Here is a 20,073-nt window from a genome sequence, read left to right on the forward strand (position 1 = left end):
CCCAATCTAAACTTATACAACCTAACCATGGAAAGATAAAAAATGGTGAACAAGGAGACTCAAAAGAGTGGACATTATATTCTTTTCAGTCTAATCACATATTTTAAAAGTAAAGTAAATATAGACTGTCTACTGAAAGGACCTAAGTATATGTAAAACTGAAATAAATTAATACATTAAAATAAATTAAATAAATGTGGTTAGATATTCCTCCTTTTTACTAGCTATGCCCAAGCATTTTGAACATCAACTCATGAAGAACCTGTCTTTTGTTTTGATTATTATATTATATATATATATATATAATATCATATATTATATTATTTTATGTAATCAAGACAAAGCAGAGCAGGATGTCTTTTTAATTAGTTAAAAAAAAACAAGAGATTAACCAGTGTAGTAGTACTTGCTTATTTCTGCAGCTTTGCCCTTGCATATTTATAAAAGCACAAGAAATATAACTCATTTCTAAATTCCACCAAAATAAATGAAAGGCAAAATACATTTAAAGGTACACTCAGTTAAATTTGACCAACATTCTTTAGATGTTGGCAGAAATTGTTCACTATATGATTTTATTATGGTTTTGGAGAGTAATTTTCACCAGAAATTCTGAACTCATGCTGCTATGGTCAAAGAAAGTGCCTAGTGTTTGTTATTGGAGGTAGCCATGTTGCTATATGATTTTATTATGGTTTAGGAGAGTAATTTTCAGAAATTCTGAACTCATGCTGCTATGATCAAAGAAAGTGCCGAGTGTTTGTTATTGGAGGTAGCCATGTTTAATCATCTTTGTTTCATACTTTGTTAGCCAACAATAGGCAAACAAGTACCTGTTGTTTTTACATATTTTTAATAGCTATATACTCTCATAGAGGACCTTAAATAGCTGGACCTTATAATCATGCTTAAGAGATACTACTTCACTTACACTATTCAGGTTTATCTTAACGTTTGTCATTTTATAGTGTATCTTTTACAGAAGAGCAGTTAATCTTCCAGTCATGCCTTTTACTTTTATTGTTAGTACATACTGTACTTTGCTTCTAAAGGCCAAGTACACATTTCCACGCTTGACTATACTTGCAGTGTATAAGAGTTAATAATAGCAGCATTAATTTGGCCTAAATATTTCACGAGTGTCACACAGGTGCAAGTACAGTTGGGAAGTTTCAATGTGAGCGGAATCTCGCGTTACTTTGAGTGCGTGAGCTCTGCGCAGTGAGAACTGCAGCTAGTCCGCCATTGCTGCATGAACAACTATCGGATTCGGCGTTTGGCTGTCAACAATAAACTTGCAGTGCCGGGACGCGGAGCTACGAGGTCGAGTGAAAGCTCGTCGGCTGCTCCTCAAACCAGTCGTCACCCCGGTCCCTTCCCGGAAAACACGTTCATATGAATACAGAGCCCACGGACGAGGCGACCATGTCCAATCTCAGCAGAGGCGGCACCAAGAAGGACACCAAAATGAGGATAAGGGCCTTTCCTGTAAGTACAAACCGCGGTCGGTGCTCTGTCTGCAGGCCAGGCGTTAACTCGACGACCGTGGTCTGGGCCACAAGCTAGCAGGCTAACCAGCAGAAATGACTATACATAAACAAAGTGCCGCCCCTAAATGCCCAGTCTCTTTCTTCATATCGTCTACTTTGTAAAATATTAGCAATTTAAAATAACATATAATGTCGATTTGATCCATTTTTATTTGTATTTGACGTTAAAATGCTTCCCAACTGCCGAAACAGTAGCTTGTTGGGATCAGTCGACACAATCCGAGGCCACCGTTAGCCCCGGCTCTTGACACTTGTTGTTTTGATTGGATTTTCCTTTTCTTCATCACAGACACCACCCGTAGATGTAATGGAAGTCTGAATTACCCGTTTTCCAATGTACACATGTTTTAGTTGCTAAAACGTATGGATGAGCCGTATGAATCACCGCTACTGTTAATGTATGCTAACAAAATGAAACAGCTAACCTAGGTAAAGGTTTACGTTAGTGATACTAACTGGAAAGCCAAATGTTTAACTCATAATTATGAATGATAGTCCCATATGTCACTCTTCTTTTTACTTGGCCTTCCGCCTTTGTATGCAAGTCATTGTAAGACCTAATTTATGAACTGACCTCATTCCTCACTTAATGGAATTTCAGGTTATGTGTAACTTTAACACTGTGGCCAAACATTAACTGCTGAGCGTTTTGAGGTATGACACAGGTTACACTGTCAGCCATGATGATTACAGACAGCAGCCTTATGTAGGGACCTGTTGTTTGTGGATCAGTGTGGACAGATATGCTGTCAGGGCAGCATCCTGACATGCAAGTGTCTGGGCTTGTCTGGGAAGGAGGAGCACACACGTTACCTCCTCATTTCTGGTGACACACACATTCAGTTTTCACCTGTAGATTTGAACTAAAGCATGGTGGCGGCAACTTCTAAATACATTTTATAACTGAAGGTGTGTTAAGTCAGTTGTGTTTGTCAAGCATTTTTGTCTATCAGATACAACAGGTTTTACCTGTCATTTAGTCAATTTCTTATATTGTCTTAATCTTTTTTAATTGTCCTTTACATTTTATTAAAAAATATATGTTAAAACATTGATAAGTCAAATTGAATATCATGTGTTTATTTGGTGATCAATTAACAACTCAAAACCTGGGTTGAATGCAGTCTATATTGATATAATTGTGAGAAAACAAATCAGTTTAGTACAGTGCACCAGGAAATGCATGTTAAAATTCTCCTGCATTTATGTCTAAGTGTTAAAACTTATATATAAAAAAAATCTTAGAAGGATTTCATAAACAGAAAAACCTTGCTGTGAAGTATTGTCTTAAAAGTTAACGATATATCTTGTTCGTTTACAAGCTTAAACATTCTTTGTTTTGCAAGACCCAAATAGGAAATGTTAAAACTGTGAAGTGAATGTAGTGTAAAGAACGCGCAGTGTTGTTTTTCTTAGAAAATGCAATATAAATAAAAGCAGCATGCAATATTTGGAAGAACAAACCATCTTTCAATACATTTTTAATTACAATGAACAGCGTCATCTTAAACACGATGTTTGCTGTTTGTGTTGTCAAATGATCAAACATGTGGCCTGTTAAAAAGAGCTGCTCCATTAGGACTTTGATGTATATGACCTTTTGTGTTCTCAATGTTCTTTTATGTTTTGTAAAGACCCAGTCTTAATAATAATCCCTCAATGGTGTCACCTTAGAATTAGAAAATTCTAGCCAAATGTTTCTTTCTGTAGTGTGTAGTTTGTTTACAGATTGAAACATACGTCATATAATGTCTCTCTAAGTTCAGCTTTTTTTTTTTTTCGCCCGTTGTCCTGTATCCTTTCTTTTTAAAGCCTTCATTTAAGAAGTGTCATTTTTTAGGTGTTGTATTTCATGGTTTCTTTTAAGTATTTATCATTTTGCGTCTTCCTTTTGCAGATGACCATGGATGAAAAATATGTCAACAATATCTGGGACCTTCTGAAGAATGCTATTCAGGAGATACAGAGGAAGAATAACAGTGGCCTCAGCTTTGAGGAGCTATACAGGAACGCCTATACAATGGTCCTACACAAACACGGAGAGAAACTGTACACAGGCCTGCGGGAGGTGGTCACTGAACACCTTATCAACAAAGTAAGTAATATGGTAACACAGTGTGATGTAACGATAAGTATTGTGGCAATTTTAATTTATTGTTTTGACAAATTTCAAATGCCAAACATAACACAATCAATTAACTTAAACATGGCTAATGTGTATGTCCCAGACAGTTTGTGAAACCTGACATGCAAACTTAAATTCCCAAAGAGAACTCCCAAGATTAATAAAGTTCTATCTATCTGTCTGTCTATCTATCTATCTGTTTGTCTATCTATCTATCTATCTGTCTATCTGTCTATCTATCTATCTATCTATCTGTCTATCTGTCTATCTATCTATCTATCTATCTGTCTATCTGTCTATCTGTCTATCTATCTATCATCTATCTATCTATCTATCTATCCATCCATCTGTCTATGCACTCATTGTATATAATGGCTTAAACTAATAATTATAATTATATATAAATAATTATTTTTATCAGCTATTCTGATCAATATAGTACACATTTTTTTATTATTATTTATTCTTAATACTTTTTTATCATATGAAGTACTGTAGTCCAAAAATGCATGACCCATGAGTTTGACAGTTCAACATATAATATATATTAAAAAAGGAGTTTATTTCATCAAAACTTAATCTTCATTTCAATGGTTTGTCAAATGTCGATATAGGCAAATGAGTGAAATATTATCACGGAGAGAATGTGCATCTGCATGAAACCTGAAACTCAGTGTCTAAGCTGGTAACTGAACATCTGCACCAACATTTCTGCTAGGATCTGGTTGGGTAGATGCAAAACCTAAAGAAGCCAATGATTGACAGCCTTAAGCTACATGTGATTAGGCAACCAAGTCTCTTTACAGATCCGTAGTTGTATAGATGGCTCTACATTTGTTTGCGTTGTCTTTTTCTGTTTATTTTTATATTAACTTTAACAGTGTAAGAGATTTTGAAAAGACTTGGAGAACAGGCTAACAAATTGGCTTCAGCAGATGACTTAAAAACTGAAGATTACACACTTAACGACTGAGTCAGGTACTGATCACAGACTGCATGCTTGGTCAAACAAATTGAAGCCCTACTGGACACGTCAAACTTTTGTGAAGGAATAGTTTATTGGGTAACCAAACAAACCCAATTGGGTCAGTAATAAGTAAACAGCTACTTTTAGATTTGATCAAAAAGTCACATATATTTGTTTACATTACAACACAATGATGACCGTTCAACCTAAAGCTTAACTGCCATTTAAGTCAGTTTGGGTCTGTTTATTATATCACTTGCAGATACGTGTCTGTATCAGTCACAGATTGTTCGTAGAGTTGTAGATTATTGTGTCCACAAGCCATGATGACTGTCCCCAACTAATGCAGACTCGCCCGAATTTGTCCCAACTAGGAATCATGGATAAAATCTGGCAAACAAAATCTTATAGTGGTTCCTCGGTTTTAGCAGATATCCAGGGGACTAGAATCGTAACAAACCAGGCCAGTACACTGTCCAGCTTAGTTAGAGACTTATTCTCTGATTCTAGAATTGCTCACTAAATGTGTAGTTAGAGACTAAAAAACAAGTAATGTCTCATGAGTGTATTTTTACGAGCTAATAATGATCTCAGTATCACCTGAGAATTAAGTGTAATAGTGGTTTTGTATACGGCCTATCTCCTTTTTAACTGAAATATTAGATTTTACTCTAAATGTCTGTATTTTCTGTGAGGACACAACAACATTGACATGAGAAGACATTAATTAGACACTCATTTTTTAAGCCCAGCGCTGACCAGGTAGGGGGGATGGAAAATAAAAGAGAGGCGAGTGTTGGTCTGAATGCAAATGAGTCAACCATCAACAAAGTCCTCACTAAAAGTGACAATGTCTTCTCATGCAAATCTGTTTTTTTATATTTTGTTTTTTATTTGAAGTAAGTTTCAGCTTTCAGAAGTGGGGAAAAAAGTGTCATTTCATAATTAATATAAAATTGATGCGAGTTCAATCTGGGGTTTTTTTTTTCTTTATGTGTGTGTGTTGAGTATAAAATTGAGTTCAATCTGGGTTTTTTTTTTCTTTATGTGTGTGTGTGTTAATTGGATTGGTTTTGTTTAGCTCCGTCTTGCTCTTGATGTGTGGAAATAAAAACTTGGTGAGTGTGTGGGTTTTGAGCTGACATATCATTTGGTGCATATGATAGCTCATCTGGTGTGCGAGGAGACTGAAAGGTCGGTGTGTCCTTAAGAATCTTAGTCTTCAGAGAATTTAGTTTACTGTGCTGAGTCACACTGCAGTGTGCCCATTATCAGGCTGTTATTTGGCTGACTAGTAATTTAAGTCTCTCTCTCTCTTTTTTTTTTGACAAATAATTGTATTATTGTTATCTCCCCTGGTTTAAGATGACTTTGTATGTGTTTATTATTGTTATCTCCACTGGTTTAAGATGACTTTGTATGTGTTTCTCTGTTTTACCCAAAGGTCAGAGAAGATGTTCTTAATTCTTTAAACAACAACTTCCTCCAAACTCTAAATCAAGCTTGGAATGACCATCAGACAGCGATGGTGATGATCCGAGACATTCTAATGTATATGGTGAGTAGCAGTCTCCTTCCTAGTAAATTCAGTTTTAAATCCACCTCTTTGAAAATGAAGGTGTTTCCTATACTTTAATGCAAAGCAAAGCATTTTAAACGCAAGAATATACTACAATACTATTTTTCATTGTTCTACTTTGCATACTGATAAAAAGATATGAAGCAAAATTGTTATCCATGTGCTAAAAATAAGCCCCATTCAACCTTTAAAACCTTTGTTTTGTCCATTTTGTTTTGTAAACCTACCCTTATAGTCAGATTTACTTTAAATGAATTAAACATACAGTACACGTTACTTGTATAATAAAATATTGAATTTCTCCCTTGACAAACTATTATAATGCTTTGGTTACTTCCTTTGTTAAGAAATGACTTTTATAATGCAGTGACACGGTTATTGACTTATTATTTTTATTAATGTTATGAATTACTTTTTAAGCGTAACCCTGTTTACCTCTTAAGTCTTTATAGTTCAACAGAATTCTTTTTTTTTTTCCGAATGTAGCTGCATCATTTCTGCAGTGCGCAGAGGAAGTGGTAGGTTAGAAATGACCAATGACAAGAGAAATGAGGAAATAGCTGCACTGTAAGAACTACAGCAGCTCAGAATATAAAGCATACTATCTTGCTTTTCCCCTTATAATTTCCAGAATTGGATTTAGTAAAACCCTGGATTCAGCATTTAGGTTATTAAAACGTTATAACTGATGGCATCCATACGCTCAATATTGGCTGATAGTATTGACAAAAGAATACGCTTAGTTCATCAATCATTGGGAGTCTCTCTTCAACGCTTATACTTGGAAAAAAACACTCCGTATTTTAGCTTCACCTCACCAACAATAAATATAGTAAAAAAAAAAAAAAGTGAATAAAGTGAAAATAAAATGATGAAGCACATTTTTACAGTTACATGTTCATCATCATTATTACCTTTCCTCCTCAGGACCGGGTGTATGTGCAGCAGAACAACGTAGAAAATGTCTACAACCTGGGCCTTATCATTTTTAGAGATCAGGTGGTTCGTTACGGCTGTATCAGAGACCACCTCCGGCAGACCCTGCTGGACATGATTGCACGGGAGCGGAAGGGGGAAGTAGTGGACAGGTAGCCACATTTTACTGTACTGTTTTGTTTTTTTTTTTACTGTTTAATCTCTAAATTGAAAGGTCTATTCTTTTTGTTAGAAAATGAGTTAGCATTTTAAAGTGTTATTTTATCTTTGGTGTTGGCATAAAAGAGAAGTGAGACGTGGATCTGCCAACATATTAACTGTAACAAACATTTTGACTGAACAAATCATCCGAATATTGCTTGCAGCCATTGTTTGTTAAGCCATAAGCATCCAGAACTGTTCTTAGCTCTGTGTGGTAGTATTTAATTGTCAAACTTTTATGCTCGTGATGCATTAGCGATCCTGCTTTTTAACTTTTTGCATTGTTCCTCTTCAGGGGAGCCATTAGAAATGCCTGCCAAATGTTAATGATCCTCGGTCTTGAAGGAAGGTCTGTTTACGAGGAAGACTTTGAGGCGCCGTTCTTAGAAATGTCTGCAGAATTTTTCCAGGTTAGTGAGAGTAAAAACAAAATCCCACACACCGACTCTTGGTCTATTATTTGTTTTTTGTATCTATGCCGGTTGTCTCCTTCGCTTGGTCTTTTCTCTCGGTTTTATTGAAATAAACCCAGTGTTGTGAATTGTATATTATATATTTTTCAAACTACAAAATGTGAATTATATATTATATATTTTTCAAACTACAAAACAAACTTTGTACAGTCATTCCACACAGGATAAGCAGCATAAGCTCTTCGGGGGCAGAGTAAACAGTTGCTGAAAATAAAGCATTTATGTCCATTATTGTCTTTTAACACCTGTGTCTCCTATGTGGCCTGAAAATGACTTTTCTTCCCTTTAGATGGAGAGCCAAAAATTCCTTGCGGAAAACAGTGCCAGTGTTTATATAAAGAAGGTGGAAGCCAGGATTAATGAAGAGATTGAGCGGGTGATGCACTGCCTGGATAAGTCAACTGAGGAACCTATTGTCAAGGTGGTGGAACGGGAACTCATCTCCAAACACATGAAAACTATCGTGGAGATGGAGAACTCCGGTCTGGTCCACATGCTTAAGAATGGCAAAACTGACGGTGAGTGTATCGTCTGTACCGTTTGTAGTTGGTTATTTTTTTTTTTTTTTTCAGAATGAAATACTCTAATGAGTATAATTACCGTATTTTCCGCACTATAAGGCGCACCTAAAATCTGAGTTTAAACTCAAGGCGATCAGTCACGCAGTAGAACACGGAAATAGAGCAGCAGCAAGAGAGTTTAACGTTAATGAATCGATGGTGCGGAAGTGGAGGAAGCATGAGGATGAGCTGCGCCAAAGCTTGTTTGTAATTTATTAATAAAGTTTGACTGACCTATCTGACTGTTTTGTTGACATTCCCTTTAGCGCGGCACCATCTAATGGTTGCTAACGTAACTACAGCCTCTACTGTAGCGCCTTATAATGCGGTGCGCCTTATATATGGAAAAAGTTTTAAAATATGTCATTCATTGAAGGTGCGCCTTATAACACGGTGCGCCTTATAGTGCGGAAAATACGGTAAAAGTTATTATTTCACTCTTAAACATGACCATGTCCCTGTTCCTTATCGACATAGGTTTGACTGGAACAGTGATACATTTACCATGCATGGTACCATGAGATTGGTTTTATATTACGTTTTGGAAAAAATATTTTAAATACTCAGATCCAATAAATGTATTCATATATAGAACCTTTTTTTTTTTTTTTTCTTTCCTACAACGTTCAAATCTATAAGTCGTTTTCATTTGGAACAAAAGATTTCTGACATACGTGTTTGTGTTCCCATGAATGCTCGCAGACTTGGCATGCATGTACAAGCTCTTCAGCAGGGTTCCCAATGGTCTGAAAACCATGTGTGAATGTATGAGCTCATATCTGCGGGAACAAGGAAAGGCCCTGGTGTCAGAGGAGGGAGAGGGAAAGAACCCTGTGGACTACATCCAGGTATGATGCTTAGTTAACCAGAGACTGATGGATGCTGTGTTTACAGGCCACCAAACAAATACGTGTTTTTTTTACTTTGCATTTCATACTTAACTACTTTTGAATTGGAGTTCTCTCAAGGCTCTTTGTGTTTTTTTTTGTTTTGTTTTTTTGAGTCCTCTCAAGGCTCTTTGTGTTTTTTTTTTTTTTTGTTTTACATTTAAATTTGGATCTGTGCCAAATGTTCTAACACATAAAAAAAACACATAAAAACTATTTCCAAAAGATGTATGTAAATGGTCAATGGTTGTCATGCTACCGTATCGAGTGCGTTAGCTGTCCAATATTCTATATGAAATTCCTATTTTTTTTTTGGGAGGGGGGGGGTTTATGTGTCACTTGTGGTTTCATTAATGTGGGACTGAAACAGTTTTGTGGAAGCTGACATTATTATCGCTTTTATTGAATGGTGGCTTATTTACAAACTTTTCTGTGGACAAGAATTGTAGTGACTATTCAAATGGCCCACAGTCAGTGTGCTGATGCACTTTTAATCACGTGTTTGCAGTGATGGAGGACGTTACTGCCGCCTTGCTGAGGAGCTCTCAGTGCGCCACAGCAGGCCCAGCCGTGACCATAATGTACATCCATAACTTCACAGGCTAATTATCAAACGATAATTAGCCTGTGACTTAAACCACACTACATTCCTGTTTTGTGCTAAATAGCAGATAAGGGCGTCAGTGATAATAGGGGAAAAAAATTAAGATTCAGTTTTTCCTGCTGCGCTGGAGCTTCGCTCCTTCTCTGCTACTCTTATCTCTGCACTGCCTGAGCTGCTGTTGTTATGTCCATGTATCCTTATCGCAATTGTCTTCTCCTTCATACTGCAGGGTTTGCTGGACTTAAAGTCCCGTTTTGACCGGTTCCTTCAGGAGTCCTTCAACAATGATCGACTCTTCAAACAAACTATCGCTGGGGACTTTGAGTACTTCCTTAATCTCAACTCTCGCTCTCCAGAATATCTCTCGCTCTTCATTGATGACAAACTGAAGAAAGGTGTAAAAGGGGTGAGTCCTCCAATGGGTGTAGTATTTTGGGAACATTTAAACACCCAACAATTTTGTTGCTTTAGCCTCTGAGACATTTTTAAAAAGGAAAAAAAAATTAACTTGTACGGCACTTTTATATTCCTTATGACCAAGCTTTAATTCATGTAGTGGTCCAAAGTTTCAGGTTCCCTCTTTTAGCAGCACAAGCCGCCATCTTCTTTTGTCAATCCAAGTTGCTTCGAGGATTATTTAGCCTGTTTCCTGTTTGTGTACTACAGCTGACAGAGCAGGAGGTAGAGTCTATACTGGACAAGGCCATGGTGCTTTTCCGCTTCATGCAGGAGAAGGACGTCTTTGAGAGATACTACAAGCAACACTTGGCCCGGAGGCTGCTCACCAACAAGAGCGTCTCTGATGACTCTGAGAAAAACATGATCTCAAAGCTCAAGGTGAACGAGCACAAGGATACGACACATACAGCTCCACATGTTGTGCAAAGTAAATAGCGTTTTCATTTCTTGCTGTTCTCTGTGGCCGTCCCTGCTCAGACCGAGTGCGGTTGTCAATTCACCTCAAAACTGGAAGGCATGTTCCGCGACATGAGCATCTCCAACACTACTATGGACGAATTTAGACAACATCTACAGACAACTGGGGTGAGGAACCGCTCATGAACCTTACGTTACCTAACCCATACGTTAGTGAATTCGTAGTTTTTAATTTTAACAACAGTACTTTCTGCTCTTCTGAATACCGATTTGGCTTGCAATGGTACAAAATGTGCATTAGAAGTAAACTGAATGCTGTATTAACGTAACTCGAACCTCACCGAATGTTGAATTTATTTATTTATTTTAATTCAAGGTGTCACTTGGAGGGGTTGATCTCACTGTGAGAGTCCTGACCACAGGATACTGGCCCACACAATCAGCAACACCCAAGTGCAATATCCCGCCTTCACCACGACACGCGTTTGAAGTCTTTAGAAGGTTTGTCTGTTGTTATTTATGCTTTATTGATTTAAGGTGTGATTGAATAGTTGACTGCCTTCCGTTACTGCTTCCGTTTTATCTGTATTTCATACGACTAATCGCTCGTCAAAGCCTTTAGTTAGTTTCAGGTATTCAAGCTCGCTACAGTAAATATTTGTATTTGTTGCATTAGGTTGACCATTTCTTAAGACTAATCTGAAGTAACCTGTTTCTCCTTTTAGGTTTTATCTTGGCAAACACAGCGGCAGACAACTCACACTGCAGCACCACATGGGCTCGGCAGATCTGAACGCCACCTTTTATGGACCTATCAAGAAGGTATGTGGTACCAAGTAACAATAGTGTAATTCCTTTTTATTGTTTCACATTAATGTCCCATAAATTAAAAAATAGAAAACAGAAAAAGGTTGGTTTCGCGTACTTTGACTGTTGGTGTGTAACATAAACGTTACTAGCAAGATTATCATTTGTAGTGTGTATTGTTTTCATGGACAAATCCTTTTTTTTTCCAGAAACACTGGTGCACAAAAAAACTTTAAAAGTAAAGGAGAGCAAAGTGGATATTTCAGAATTTAATCATCTACTACGGAATTTAATCTTCTACTAGTTCTACATAATTCCTTTATTTCATTTTTCAAAGTCTACCCCAACCCTGAGAATGGATTCTTTAGAATTAAGTAAATGTGTTTAGTGAGTAAGAACATGTAATTATTTAAGAACTGGTATCTGCATCTTGTTTACCCTTAAGTCTGTTTCAAGTCTGTCCTTTTAAGGTTTTCTAAAGCACCTTTATCACTCGCTGTGTTCTTTGCTAATAATCTGTCCACAGGAGGATGGGTCGGAGGTTGGAGTGGGAGGAGCTCAGGTGACAGGCTCCAACACCAGGAAGCACATCCTGCAGGTCTCAACCTTTCAAATGACCATCCTCATGCTGTTCAACAACAGGGAAAAGTCCACGTTTGAGGTGCACATCGTGTGCTGATCTATACTTATTTGTTTGATCTGTGTTTCCCTTTAAGTTTAGTCCTAAAATGATTTCCTTTATGTGACTTGTAGGAGATCCAGCAGGAGACGGACATCCCAGAGAGGGAGCTGGTGAGAGCGCTGCAGTCACTGGCCTGTGGGAAACCCACTCAGAGAGTACTCACCAAGGAGCCCAAGTCTAAGGAAATAGAGAATGGACATGTGTTTACAGTCAACGACCAGTTTACCTCTAAACTGCACCGTGTCAAGATCCAAACAGGTTTCAGACCCTTTTTTTTTTTTTTTTTTTAACCACTCTTTTCCTCTGTTCTTTCATGTATTGCTTTCTTAAATTGGTCTTTGTGTCAATTTCCAGTGGCTGCTAAACAGGGTGAGTCGGACCCAGAGAGGAAGGAGACTCGACAGAAAGTCGACGATGACAGAAAACACGAGATCGAAGCTGCCATTGTCCGCATCATGAAGTCTAGGAAGAAGATGCAGCACAATGTGCTAGTAGCTGAGGTTAGTCTTGACAAGTGTTTGTTATGGCTATTATAGAACACTATAACACACACTCAATTTTCACCATTAGTACTTTAGTGGTCTTTTTTTTTTTCCATCACTATTTTGAGGAGCAATATTCAATTAGTACTTTAGTTTTTCATCACTATTTTGAGGAGCAATATTCAAATCAAAACTTGCTTGGACTAGTTTGGGGTTCAGTATTTCTAACCCTTGGGTTTTATTTCTACAGGTCACACAGCAGTTGCGAGCACGGTTCCTCCCCAGTCCTGTAGTCATCAAGAAGAGGATTGAAGGACTCATTGAGAGGGAATATTTGGCACGAACACCAGAGGACCGTAAAGTGTACACATATGTAGCATAAAACAAGTGAATTGATTGAGAGCTAACAACGAGTTGAGAAAAAAACCAAGAGCCTTGTTTCTTGTGGACTGCAATTTGTTTGAACGGACTTGGAAGTGCTTTCGTCATTGATTCTGGGAAACACTGGGAAGCTTAACTTTTCTTCCATATCTTGTGTAACAAAAAAAAAACAACATCAGGCTTAAGAAGGGGAGTTTTCTAGCAATATTAGATTTCTTCTGCTGACATGTTGAGGAGAGTGAAAAGAGGGGATCTAGTTTTGTACAAAATTGTGTTTCTTGTGGCCTTTGGAAAGATTGGGTTGAGCCTGTTTGCCATTCGACTACATGCTGTGAGAGAACAAGTGTCAACATGTTAAAGCAAAAACCCGGCTACACGAAGACCAAGAAAAACATTTGAATCCACTCCCGTTTTTAATGTTGATGTCAGTGTGTTATGTTTTGTGTTTTGTGGCACAACGATGGCTGTACAGGTTGACAGACACTCTTGGTGTTTTCCTTCCAGAGGATTCTAAGCGTTTGTGAAGAGGACATAGTGTTAACTGGTACAGACCTGGTTGACAACGGCAGTACATAACACTTTGAGTACTTGAGAAATTGTGAAGAGTGCTTAAATTATGTTGCAAGTATGTCTGTTTTCTTTGAGCTTGTTGAATTACTTATGTGAAATAAGTGCACCTCACTTAGCTGAAATATTTAATGCCATTTTCAATATTTTGTCCAGGTCTGTACTAGTGGTTACAGAGACCGAGGTGTAGTTTCACAGCATGCTTTTGTCTAATGGATCAATTTGGAGGGACGCATATAAAAAGCTCCATAAATGCTGTCTGCTCTCATGACACGTTTTTTTTTTTTTTTTACTTCAGGCCTGCTTTGTGATCAGCCAAACGAGGATGTTTGAGTGAAAGATGCAGGTTTCAAGGATTTTGTTTTTCTTTTTCGTTTTTTTTTTTCATTCTCGACTGCATTTTGAACAGGTGAAACCAGTCCAAGCACCGCATTCTGATGTGTACAAATTGTAAAATAATTATTGTACTCACTGCAAAGGTGGATTGTACAGGGCCTTGTCTTCCTCATATTAAATGTAGAATTAAAATAAATGACTTGTTTATTTTGTTTTTCCTTCACATCATGCAGTAAATGACAGAATTGTATAAAACATATTGTTCGGATAGTCATTACCTTTAGATGTCTATAAGGATTCTCAGTCATCCAGGTCATGGTGAAGGTTGAAAAGTTCTGTTAGGCAACTGGATATGAGTTTTCTAAAAGAAGACTTTTCACCTCTGAAGAAGCCCCTTGGATGAGAGGTGAAATGTCTTCTTTTAGAAAATTCATATCCAGTTGCCTAACAGAACTTTTCAATCATTACCTAAATGTACTCTGTGTAGGAGTTTGTAATATCCAGTGGTGTAATTTACATGTTTTGGCCAATTATCCCTTATCTGTCTGCGAAAGGTGTACCTTTAAGTTACCTTCTAACCCAGGCGGGGGCAAACGTTTTGACTTGCCACGATGTCCAAAAATTGAACAGGGGCGCTGGGTAAAGGCTAAAATGAAGGCTTTTCATCATTTTCTACGCCATCTATTTGGGAAGCTTCTAACCCAGGCGTGGGCAAACGTTTTGACGTTTGATAAATTATATAATTTGGAAACATTTGGCTGGTTGGATTAAAAAGTGGAGCGGGCTGCATCCGGGCCCCGGGCCTTAGTTTGCCCATGCCTGATCTAACCACATAAACATTTATCATGTCTATTGCCTAATGCTAATCTAGGTAACTATGTTACTATGTATTTAAATTTAACTAATATTACATTTTATTAACAGAAATGAATAAGAATAAATAATTGAAGCTAAACAGTCTATCTTTTCTGCGTAAGCAGGTGAACCTCTCGAAATTATCAAACCACAAAAAATATTTAATATTTCAAATTACATTTCTTACATAGTCAATCTTTAGCTACATAAATAAAGGAGGGTCAAATTAAAAAAAAATCAGTTGGTAGATATGTTATGAAGCGGAAAATACTTCAGATAATGCTTTTTTTTTTAAATGTATGAACATAAAAAGAGAGGTTAGCAATTGTCTCATCAAAAAGCGTCCTTTGCTGTTGCTGTCTGGACCTTTGTCTGTTTGTCTCTTTATGATATCAGACGCCTGCCATCTGCTCCATGTTATTACGGGCAGCGGATTTGGATTTAAAGCAGCTCCGCTTCTGTTATGCTGCTTAGCTATACAGTCCCCGCTGTAACTTTATAAACCCAGTACAACCATGTGCAATTTAAACTAGTGTAAGGACAACGTCACGTGTACGTTTTTGCTCGTCTTTGCAACGTTATTCCTTCCTAATCCCCATAATGTATGCCGTCAAACGTGGTTGGTGACGTCAGCGTCCCAGCAGAGAGTTGGGTTTTTGTCCTCAGGAGCAATAGAAGTAGGAGGAAGAGCAGGATGCATCTCACACTTTACCGGATCGTTTGCCTCCAAAATCGGTTCAGGGTTTGTGTCCAGGATGTGAGAGTGTTCCTCGGACGTCATTTGTTGGAGTCGCGGTGTTAAAGATGAAAGCGGTGACTCTGGATCCGAGACTGAGTGAGTCAACTTTGGTGTTAGCTTCAGGGCTAGGGCGTTAGCTTTCACAAACCGCTACCACAATTGAAGTAAATGTATTTGAGTTTAACAGAAAAACTGTTAGTATGGTTTTTACCTTTTCAATTTTGTTAACAGTGTTTTATTTTCTTCAGTTTTTTTTAAAAATATAACTTGTGTTAGCTAACATTGTTGTCATGGTGACAAAAGTAAAAAGGGTCTCGTTTTTCCAAAGCACTCACCACAAGATGGAGACAGATTTTTGTCTTTTCTCCAGCACAGTCACTCACTCTCTCGCTCCCTCCCTTTCCCCCCTCGTGTGCTTCTCATTTTTGTATCTTATTCAGATGTGACTGCAGCAGGATGTCATCATCTGGCCGTGAGTTCACCCTCTGTGTCTGTCTCCACTCACTGTGATTTATGAAGGCCACAGTAATCACCAGCATCAGTCATTCATTTTATCCATTTAGTTTTACCGAACGTTCTGTACGTGGACACATTTTTTTAAGGATGACAAACTACAGTGTTCTGTAAAAAATAATCTTGGGCTTTTAACTACTGCAAAAAAAAAAAAAAAAAAAATCTACATATGTATGTAATCTATTTGCTTCTCTGGCAGTGAAGCACATTATCTTAAAAAATATAAAAAAAATTTAAAAAAATTATTTTATGTATGAATTCAACCTTTTAATTGTTAAAGTCTGTTAAAGTCTGTTTTAATGATTAAAGTCCATTATACAAATATGCAGATAAACTCTTCACCCTTGTTTAAATATATATTAGATAAATGTGTACTTTAGAGGCCACAATAAGGTAAATATAACTAAAAAGGAAGCTTTTTTTTTTAACAAATGAATTATCATGATCATTATGAGTTAGTGCTAATTTGACAGCTCTTATAAATATATATTTATATATAAATATACATATGTTTGTTTATATATGAAGCACAACCTTTAATGTCATCTTTGAAGATTCTTGTGGTTTAGTTATGAAGAGAAGGCAGTAAAAAAATAACATCCTAAGCATTTTCTGTAGAAATAGACTAAAATATTACAGACTGTAGAATCCCACGAAAGTAGCCAAGAGTACGGTTGTAATTTGATTAATAATTAACACTAAAGAACATTAAACAAGTCCTTTGTTGCATTGACAGTGACGCATGGATCCAGATCATTGAAAATCTTAATAAATGTGTGTCTACATGTGTCAACTTCAGTTGAGGTCATGACCCGACAGGTCAAGCCACAACGGCAGCCGCAGCTCCTACTCATGAATTTGCATCTGCTGGCCAACCCTGGAGACTCTCTGCTGCTGCAGCACACCCTCGATCGCCTGCTGCGCTGGCTGTGCCCGAGTCTCTGCATCTTCCATGTGTCAGAGAGAGCATCCCCGTTCGGCAGCTACACCCACCTGTGTCCTGTGGCAGGTTTTTACCCTTGAATTTTTTTTTTCCCCCCCAAATAACTGCATACATACTGCTTTGCTGTAATACTTGCCATCCCACAATGAGTTCCGTCTGCCAGAAGAGCATCTGGTTTTACTTTGGGGTTGATTGAAAATAACTTTGCCAAAATTCTTTCAGGCTACCCTTCCGTGGCCATCACGTTTTTCCTGCACGAGGCCTATGGAGAGGAGAGAATCCTCAAAGTGCTGGATTTCTTTCAGAGACCTCCCTGGCAGTATCATCACACGGAGAGCTGCGGCAACAAAACAGGAGGGATTCACATTAGCTCCTGCGGCTCCCGTGCCAGTGCACTGCTGCGGCCCTACCTTCTGCCCAGCAGAGACTTCTATAGTTTGGGTGCAGGGATGCCAGTGTGGGGAGTCAGACCCGTGCACTGTGGAGGCGAAATCCTACGTGTGACACTGTACAGCGGTTATGAGAACTACGAGGACGCTGTGCGTCTATATGAGACAGTGCTGCAGCGACAGGCAGAGGAACAGAAGTCAGGTTTCTGCTGGTTCACCCTCCACACAGGTAAATCTAAAAGCTTTTGCTTTTTTTTTTGTCATTTTAACGGGCTGCACGGTTCAATTATGACCATTTCGGTCAGTGTCAGAATTGGCACGGAGATAAGGCAATATACACGTGAAATATCGGAATTATTTTTTATTTAGATTTACATGTCGTAGCAATTCGTTAGTACATAAATGAGGTAGCTGTTGTTGAACTCGAATGGTTTTTAAACATCATAGCAATTCAAGAAATGCTTATTCGTGAATGAACTAAAGAAAAGTGATTGTATGTTATGTTGTTTTTGGTCATTTTTTTTTATTGAATTGGATTTTTTTTTTTTTTTAAGTCACAGTATGGTACATTATTTTGGTCATTTTTTGACTTGATTATATTTTATAATGATTATATTTTTGGAAATATTATTAGCATCAGGGAGCACATGTTTTTTAGAGATTTTTTTATGTTTTTCAATTTTTCACAAAGTTTTTCCATTTTTTTAATTAAAAAAGATTTTTGATTTTTTTTTATAGCTCATTATTCATCAGGGAACAAGTTGTAGGACATAAACTTGCTTTTTAAGATGTTTTTTGAGATTTTAATTTTGGATTTTTCATCAAAGTTATTATATAGTAAGTTGTTTTTGGTCAGTTTTTTGCATCAGGGAGCACATTTTAGCATGAGCTAATTTTAGAGAAGTGTTATTTTTTTTTCAATTTTTCCTTCACAAAAGTCATGGTATAGTACAGACATCACCAAATGGTGAACCCCGGTCCAGATGCAGACTGGGTAATGGTTCTGTCCAGACGACTGGAAGCCCAGTATGACATATGTATCCGACAAATTACGCATACATTTACACAGCAACATGCAAATTAAAGGTATTGTGGATCATGGGGCTAGACAAAAACATTTTTTAGATATCTGACAGTTTGCTGAGACATAATTTGAGGGAAAACAAAAAGACATGGCAGGGTCGTCACATGCCTATTTCTCTCATTGAGAAAAGTGGAAGAAAAAACTAATAAGTGGTGTTGTTCAAAGCTCTGTTTGATTTTTAATTCCCTTAAAGAAGCACTTTTTATATATTGTTTTCTGAAGATGTTGGCTTTTAGTTGGAAAAATAGGCCTTCAGGGACCTCTATAATTCAAGAGAAAAAAGGTTTTAATTTTTTTTATTCAGAATAACATAATAATAATTATTATTATTTATTTATTTATTATTTTTATAATATTATTTTTAATATTATTATTATTTATTTATTATGTTATTCTGAGGTTTCTGTTTTCTTTAATCTGAAAAAAAAAAATTTGCATGAGACTGCTTTTATTTGTAGTAAAGTTAAACATTTTCTGCATTGAAATTTGACAATAAATATTGTTTAAGCTATGAAATATTGTTGAAATGTAAAAATGTGGACAAAGGGGAACGGCTGTAAGAGACGAGATGGATTTGGAGTAAATCACTTATAACTGGAACTCAGTGACTTTTAATTGAATAACCCATATATAGTATGTTGTCTTTGGTCAATTTATGACATCACAAAATATGATATTATTATTTCAATAATATTTTATCAGGGAGATCCCTTTAAAGCATAAACTTGCATCTTAAGATGTTTTTAAACTTTTTTTTTTTAGTTGAAGTATAGTCAATGTCAATTTTGATGATACGATATTTTTGAATTTTTTTTTTTTCCAGCAGAAATCTTCCTACCAGAGAGCACATTTTTATTATTGATCCTGTACCTGCATTTTGAGCAAATACAAATGACCTAATAGTTAAATATAATAGGAAAATAAGCGGGAACCCTGATTAAGAATGACCTCAAACTTGATTGGATCACTTTGGAATTTATACATTTTGGTCTCAAAGTTCACTGTATTTATCTATTTGTTTTGTTCTTTGTACTCAATGACTCTCTTCTCATCTTGTCCCCACTCAGAGCCGGGCCTCTGCCTGCAGCTGGCGTTGAAGCAGTTGTCACCAGGGGTCCGGGTGGAGCCGTGCAGCTCGGCTGTGCTGCAGTTCAGTGTGGATGAAATTGGCCAGCTGGTGCCACTGCTGCCAAACCCCTGCACACCTATCAGCAGCACACGCTGGCAGACGGAAGACCTGGACGGCAACAAAGTTCTTTTTCAAGTAAGAATTTTTTTTCATCCCTACAGTAACACCTTGAGATACGAGCGTCCCGACGTACGAGTATTCCAAGATACGAGCACATTTTTGCTTACAGACACTGACGCTAGGTGGCCGAGCACTCGGAGCAGCCCACGCCGTCTCACGAGTTTGTCGACTTCTGTACTAGTGATGTTCGATACCACCAATTTCCTTTCCGATCCGATACCGAGTAAAATCCGGGCTGGTATCGCCGATACCGATATCGATACCGATATTTTATCATTTGTCTTTTAA

General features: G+C 37.3%; 2 protein-coding genes across 4 annotated transcripts in view; both read left to right on the forward strand.

Moving 5' to 3' along the window:
* Nucleotides 1-1,185: 1,185 nt before the first annotated feature.
* On the forward strand, nucleotides 1,186-14,209 carry cul3b (cullin 3b). Its single transcript, XM_008309821.3, has 16 exons — nucleotides 1,186-1,488; nucleotides 3,448-3,645; nucleotides 6,087-6,200; nucleotides 7,149-7,309; nucleotides 7,654-7,768; nucleotides 8,121-8,349; nucleotides 9,094-9,239; nucleotides 10,112-10,288; nucleotides 10,549-10,719; nucleotides 10,819-10,926; nucleotides 11,135-11,259; nucleotides 11,484-11,580; nucleotides 12,092-12,226; nucleotides 12,319-12,505; nucleotides 12,602-12,747; nucleotides 12,980-14,209. The coding sequence occupies exons 1-16, from the start codon at nucleotides 1,396-1,398 to the stop codon at nucleotides 13,109-13,111; spliced, it is 2,334 nt and encodes a 777-aa protein (XP_008308043.1). The 5' UTR covers nucleotides 1,186-1,395; the 3' UTR covers nucleotides 13,112-14,209.
* A 911-nt stretch (nucleotides 14,210-15,120) lies between these two features.
* The window catches only part of fam124b (family with sequence similarity 124B), an 8,316-nt gene continuing 3,363 nt past the window's right edge, over nucleotides 15,121-20,073 (forward strand). For 2 of the 3 annotated variants that reach the window (XR_003049609.1, XM_025055268.1), the window contains exons 1-4: nucleotides 15,121-15,703; nucleotides 16,920-17,129; nucleotides 17,286-17,681; nucleotides 19,604-19,800. Coding sequence is in view for 2 of the 3 variants with exons in the window: in XM_025055268.1 (XP_024911036.1) it covers nucleotides 15,673-15,703; nucleotides 16,920-17,129; nucleotides 17,286-17,681; nucleotides 19,604-19,800 (834 nt within the window). In the remaining variant the exon portion in view is untranslated. Of the gene's footprint in view, nucleotides 15,704-16,047; nucleotides 16,080-16,919; nucleotides 17,130-17,285; nucleotides 17,682-19,603; nucleotides 19,801-20,073 lie in introns of all 3 variants that reach the window. The other variant, XM_008309822.3, reaches the window with a different exon arrangement.

Source organism: Cynoglossus semilaevis, chromosome 4 (genome assembly GCF_000523025.1).
Source record: "Cynoglossus semilaevis isolate Cse_v1.0 chromosome 4, Cse_v1.0, whole genome shotgun sequence".
NCBI classification, from domain to species: Eukaryota; Metazoa; Chordata; class Actinopteri; order Pleuronectiformes; family Cynoglossidae; genus Cynoglossus; species Cynoglossus semilaevis.

Bases quoted from the DNA above. Each gene is read 5' to 3' on its own strand.
- cul3b (XM_008309821.3), top strand. From the start codon at position 1,396: ATGAATACAGAGCCCACGGACGAGGCGACCATGTCCAATCTCAGCAGA. The intron at 8,350-9,093 runs GTGAGTGTATCG...GAATGCTCGCAG, and splicing joins TAAGAATGGCAAAACTGACG to ACTTGGCATGCATGTACAAG. The intron at 9,240-10,111 runs GTATGATGCTTA...TTCATACTGCAG, and splicing joins ACCCTGTGGACTACATCCAG to GGTTTGCTGGACTTAAAGTC.